The sequence below is a fragment of the Arvicola amphibius genome, chromosome 2, assembly GCF_903992535.2.
Source record: "Arvicola amphibius chromosome 2, mArvAmp1.2, whole genome shotgun sequence".
In the NCBI taxonomy this organism is placed as follows: Eukaryota; Metazoa; Chordata; class Mammalia; order Rodentia; family Cricetidae; genus Arvicola; species Arvicola amphibius.
Genome location: NC_052048.2, coordinates 39301650 through 39307649, shown reverse-complemented (window position 1 = coordinate 39307649; position 6000 = coordinate 39301650). Strand labels below are relative to the sequence as shown.

The 6000-nt window shown below is 45.2% G+C and overlaps 1 protein-coding gene across 1 annotated transcript in view; it reads left to right on the top strand.

Moving 5' to 3' along the window:
- Positions 1 to 2762: 2762 nt before the first annotated feature.
- The window catches only part of Arl8b (ADP ribosylation factor like GTPase 8B), a 46608-nt gene continuing 43370 nt past the window's right edge, over positions 2763 to 6000 (top strand). The window contains exon 1 of the mRNA XM_038319804.1: positions 2763 to 3077. Within this exon, the coding sequence (XP_038175732.1) occupies positions 2955 to 3077 (123 nt within the window). The 5' untranslated portion in view covers positions 2763 to 2954. The remainder of the gene's footprint in view (positions 3078 to 6000) is intronic.

The window sequence follows — 6000 nt, the reverse complement described above, 5'->3', positions numbered from 1 at the left end:
CAGCACTTTGGGTCTTAAACGAATGAGTTATTAAGTATATAGCAAGCAAAAATAAAAGAATTAATAGCAAGTAGCAAATAGGTAGGCAGACTCCATCAAACTTATAGGCTCACACCATCCACCAGAGATAACTGGAGTGAGTGGCTGATTGAGAGCGCTAATACAGGAAATACCATCAGGTCAGAGGCTTGTGAACATGAAGCAGAAATCAGTTGGGGAAGTTGAAGCAGTCAGCTGGAGTTTCCTTTTCTTAAAGACTACGTTTTAAATTAAAATATAATTGTATCATTTCCCCTTCCCTTTCTCCCCACCTTTCCCATATCCCCCGTTTAAAAGTTGAGAATAGCATCTTCTTTCATACAATACACCACAACCAGTTTCCCTGCCTTCACTTCTCCAGCCAGCTGGAGCTCTCTAAATTCTAGCTTCCTGTTCCCACTGCATCCATCTTTAGGTCAGGGACTAAGCTTTGTTCATTGGCTTCCTTCCTGGCTGTTACCAGCTCACGGTGTTCATTCTAGTGCTGTCTTGCTCTTCTCTTCTCTCCTCGCCATCCCACCCCAGGCAAGGGCCCTAGAGGACACTGTGAGACACACATACCCGGTTCTAGAATGGGGTTGGAGGACGGTGCTCTCAGTGCCAGGAGCTCAGTGAGTTTAAGCACGGTGTGGATTACAGCCACCCAAACTGTCTTTCGATGTCCAGATGTCACTGTCCTTCCCCATTCAGAGTTTTCACTCTTTTTCTTTTCCTGGAATGTGTGTCCACCGGAGACCAGCCTGGTTCTCTTTCTCACTTCCCTCAGCTTTCCACTCAGGGTCACCTGATTTAAAAGACAAGCGAGTCGGCTCCAGTTTCTTCTCTGTTCCTCATCAGTTTGGTGAGCAGTGTGAAGAATCACATGGCGTTTTCTCATTTGTTAGCTGTATGTTCAGTTCTCCCCACTGGACTGTAAGCTCCAGGAGGGCAGTGATTTTGCTGTTACTATTGTTTTGTCGTGCTAGAAATAAGCCCTATGTCTTGCACACGCTGGAAAAGAATTTTATCATTGATCTAGACTCACAGCTCAGGGACTTTTTTTCAACTTCATAATTCCTGCACCCTTCATATATTCTTCATATACATGTATATATATGCCTATACATACAGATATAAACACACACCATACACACACACACACACACACACACACACACACACACACATATATATATATATATATGATCTCATGTGTCTTAGGCTGGCCTCAAACTCAATATTGCAATCTGAGTGCTGCAATGACAGATGTGTACCACTGTACACACTGTATTCAGCCCAGGAATGGAACCCAGGACTTTGTGCAGTGCTAGGCAACTGCTGCTCTACTAACTGAGCTACACCCCTGAGCCCTCATGGACATATTTCTTCCTCCCTCCCTCCCTCCCTCCCTCCCTCCCTCCTTTCTTTTTCTTTTTTCTTTTTGGTTCTTTGAGACAGAGTTTCTCGGTGTTGCTTTGGAGCCTGTCCTGGAACTAGCACTTGTAGACCAGACCGGCCTTGAACTCAGTGAACTCAGAGAGGTCTGCCTGCCTCTGCCTCCTGAATGCTGGGATTAAAGGCAACGCTGGGCTAGTGCACATATTTTTATAGTGTTAGTGTAATTAAATCACTTTTCAAGGGTTACACACCAATAAAAACATTACTCTTCACCCTTTACATTTACCAACCAAAGACAAGAGGCAGAAATTTTGTTTCTTTGTTTCTTTAGCAGAGTTCAGGGTGTATCACAGGGTTTTGGACACGTGTAGTAAGTGCCCAGTTTCTGAATTTCATGTATTTCTTGTGACAGTGTTTTGCTAGGTTCACTATGTAGTTCAGGGTGGTCTTGAGCTCACCAAACAAGACTTGACCTTTAATCCTCCTGCCTCACAGAGTACTGGGTTTAAAAGTGTGCATCCTGCACCAAATTATTCAGAGCTTCAGTCTTGTCGTCTGGCAGGGTCTTGTGGAGCTCAGACTGATTTTGAACTTCTTAACCTTTTCGTCTAGCTCCCAAAAGTTGAGGTTACTGGCGTGCATCACCATGCCTAGTTTTATGCAGTACTGGGCACTTTATTCAACCCAGGGGTGGCTGGAAACCCATACTTCATACCTGTCAGGCAAGCAGCCTACCAATTAAGTTACATCACCAACCCAAATTCTGATTTTTTTAAAAAATTCTGTGTTTAATTCCTCAGAGTACTAACACTTTATTTTAGAGTACATTGCCAATGAACAATTACAGAAAAACCCAGGATCAACTTTTTTTTTTTTTTTTAGATTCATTATTATGTATCTCTGTGTGGTGGTATATGTGTGCAGGAACTCATGAAGTGAGAAAGCCCTGGATCAGGGTTCCCTAGAGCCGAAGTTACAGGCTGTTGAGGGCACCAGAAGTTACAGGTCCTCTGAAAGAGCCGCAAGCACTCTTACCCCCACCCCCCAGTCATCCCCGTAACCCCGCGCTTTTGGTTTGTTGAACTCCTGATCCGCCTGCCCTCACCTCGCAAATACTGAAGTTTTTGGCATGCGTCTATCTAAGGAGACCAATAAGGTAGGGGAAAATGGGGGAATGAACCTACGACTAAGGAGAAGAGACATGCTACAAAGTAAATAGCCGAACACTGAAGTCTGTGCTCGGGTCGTACCACCCGGTGGCGCTGTCGGCGGCGGACGCTCGGGATCCGCCATGCCGCGCCGCTCTTGCCGTACGCTTCCGAGGCTGCGCTGAGCCAGGCGTGGGGGGTGGGTAGGGCGAGTCATATGACCCGCTGGGCTTCCTGGCTCTGGCCATCGCAGCAGCCCGCTTGTGTCCGCCCGAGTCGCGCCGGGGGGCCCGCCGAGGAGCCGTTGGCGGGTTCGGGGCCGATATCCGCTCGTGGGAAGCAGTGTCCGCTGTCGTCCGCGCCTGTCCTCGCTCTCTGCCGGCCGCCGCCATGCTGGCGCTCATCTCCCGCCTGCTGGACTGGTTCCGTTCGCTCTTCTGGAAGGAGGAGATGGAACTGACGCTCGTGGGGCTGCAATACTCGGGCAAGACCACCTTCGTCAATGTCATCGCGGTGAGCAGTCGGCTGCGGGCGGCCAGGCCCCCGTTCCGGGCTTGTCACCTTCCCGAGGGCCGGGCCGTACGCATGTGGGCCTGGGAGGTTGTAGCTGGCGGGTCAGCAGCCCGAGGGTCAATTCCATCCTGCCTTGTGATGGGGGCTGTCCCTTAACGCGGCTCGGAAAGGGTTAATCCGAGCCTGTCACTGTTGCGGCCTTTGGGGCTGTGGAGGCTGAAGGGTTAACTACAACCTGTCACTTGCTCGCCCGGACAGGCTAGTCCGGCCTTCTGTAGAAGGTCTGCGAGGGAGGGGAGCCACTCTTGAAATCTCCACTTGGGACGAAGGAGTCCCATTGTGAAAGCAGGCGACCCGTGTGGGCGCCTCTGTGGAATGCCAGGGGGAGCCTTGGCGCCTCCAGTTCACTTGGTCTTTGTCATTTGTCCATGGCTAGTCGAGGATGGCCTAGCTCACTGGTGGAAGCTGTTGCAGAGACCATTAGTTCCTAGTATTTATTAAGACAAGGAGTAAGGGCGAGGCGCGTTTCTGTTTTCCTGGAGCTGATTGTGTTTCGCGAGTAAATAGATGGAACTGTATTCAACTTAAAGTTGACTATCCTGTAGGGTTTGGTCTTTAGAGAGATTCTTCCCCTCTCCTAGAGAAGGAATTTGTTTGGATTCAGACTCATGGAAATTGCCCCGAGAACTTAAATATAATGCGGTGGCGAATTCAGTGGGAGAGTGGTTGTTGAGTTTTGCTTTTTTGATTGGTTGAGGAAAAAAAGGGGGAAGCGAATGATTTCTTGTAGGTATTTAGAGCCAAGGAGTCGCTGCTCTGTCTTAGGGCTGTGCTTACAGGGTTGAGCTTTACAGTCGTTTTGAAGAGCAGTGGCGGCAGCTCTCATACCTTCGAGAGGATTGTTGTGGTTCCCTCACAGGAGACGGCTGACCCGTCTGACTGGTTTGGATACAGGAATAATTCAGACAGAGTGCCCTGAGAGAAACGAGGCGACTTGTGACTCAGTTCAGGTAGTAAAGAGTGACAGGCGTGAACAGGACCTGGAGAAACAGAGGAGCAGAAACTCAAACTTCTTCTGAAAAAGACTAACTATAAACTATAAAGAAAATTTGTCGGCCTCCTGTTTGGCTCCTTCTGATTTACCCGCCCTCTCCCCCAATAGGTAGGTGTCTAATACCAAGAGAATGAGGCAGAACAGACTTTAGGCCGTCTTTTCTATTAGAACTTTTCTATAGCCTTTGAGGTGTTTGTTTTCTGTTATTTACCCACGATAAGAATTGTAGCTTCCTTGGACAGCCTGTTTTTTGGGCAAGGTTGAATTGGGTGCATATGGGTGTGTCAGTATGGTCGGTTGTATTTGCTGTGGAGGGACAGTTAATGCAAGAACCTGCACCAATGAGTAGAAGTCAAGGGGCATAGCTGCTTTCTTTGATTCTTATATAATCACTAGACAGTATAACTTAATATAACAAGTCTGAGAAGGCCTGCGTTTAAAATCTGTACCTGCCACTTAGCAGTCTTGGGTCCTCTTTGAATTGACTGCGGTTATCTTATCTCTTAGATGCAGATGACCGAGTTGTGGTAAGGGCTAACTAGGAGGAGTAGGGAAGTACTAACTTGTTACTGTTTGTAGGGGCTATACTATCTAATGCCAACACAAGGAAATATATTGAGAAAGGAGTGGCTCTCAGGCCACTGTGGTCTGCAGTCACAGATTTATGACTTGTGAGAATGAAGCACCTGATGTCTCCCTCCTTTTGCATTGGATTCTTTAACAGTTGTCAAATGTTGAATTTAGTGACCTTCTGTTATCAATCAATATTAGAGTGTTTTTGAATTATGGTGTAGATAGTCGCTTAAAAAAGAAATTCCCACAAAAAAGAGAGGCTATGTTTAACTTACTTTAATCATTCCAAATTCTATATATAGTAAAACATTACATAATGTTTTACATTATGTAATGTGAAACATAATATGTACATATATACAAATATATAATTATAACTTGTCAATTAAAATGCTAAGGTTCTAGACATGGTCATGCCTCTTATAATTCGAGCACTTAAGAGACTGAGGCAGGATGATTGCTACAGCTGAGGGTCAACTTGATCTATATCTGTATAACAAGTAACCAGACTAGCCAGAGCTACACAGTAAGAGCCCCCCTCCCCCCCAAAAAAAAAGAACAAAAAATAATTTAGGAAAAAAAAAGTCTAGACTGTAAGCTGGTGATGGGGTTTAAAATGCTGAGAAAGGAGGCTAGACGTGAGCTCAACTTGTGTCTCCTTGATCTATTTGTTCTTTTGAGATAAGATTGGACTTCGTGGCTCAAGCTGTCTCTGAACTCTCTAAGTAGTCCGGGCTGGTCTTGAACATGTGATGATTTTCCTGCTTAACTCTTCCAAGTGGTGGGATTGTAAACATCTAATTTAAATTTCAGTGCATCTACTTAAGAATTTGAGGATGACTTAGTTAATGTCACCTCGTTTACAAAGATTGTGAAGCTGAGTTTCTTGCATTCAGGTCTTGGTCCAATCCCAAGAAGTTGGACTATTCAAGAACAGGGCTACTTAGTTTCTCTCCAGCTTTTAAACCTGGAATGGTACCTTGATTATTACAGAGGATTCTCAGTTGTTTTAGATGTTATTGAAAGAAACATCCCTGGATTTTAATTTTCTGATATGTGTTAGAAATGAATTGTGTTAACGGTGGTTGTTATTGCATAATCAGTCATATGTCCTATATGTGTAATGTATTGTTGAGTAATCGTTTACTGGTACACTTAAATGGGTCATAGCATAGTTGCTAAGAAAGATATAATTAAATTTGTGAAAATATTCTAGGATAAATAACTCTCTTAAGTCTCATATATTTTAAAAATGGATAGTCATAAAAATTTGTACACTTCTGCAAATTGTGATTA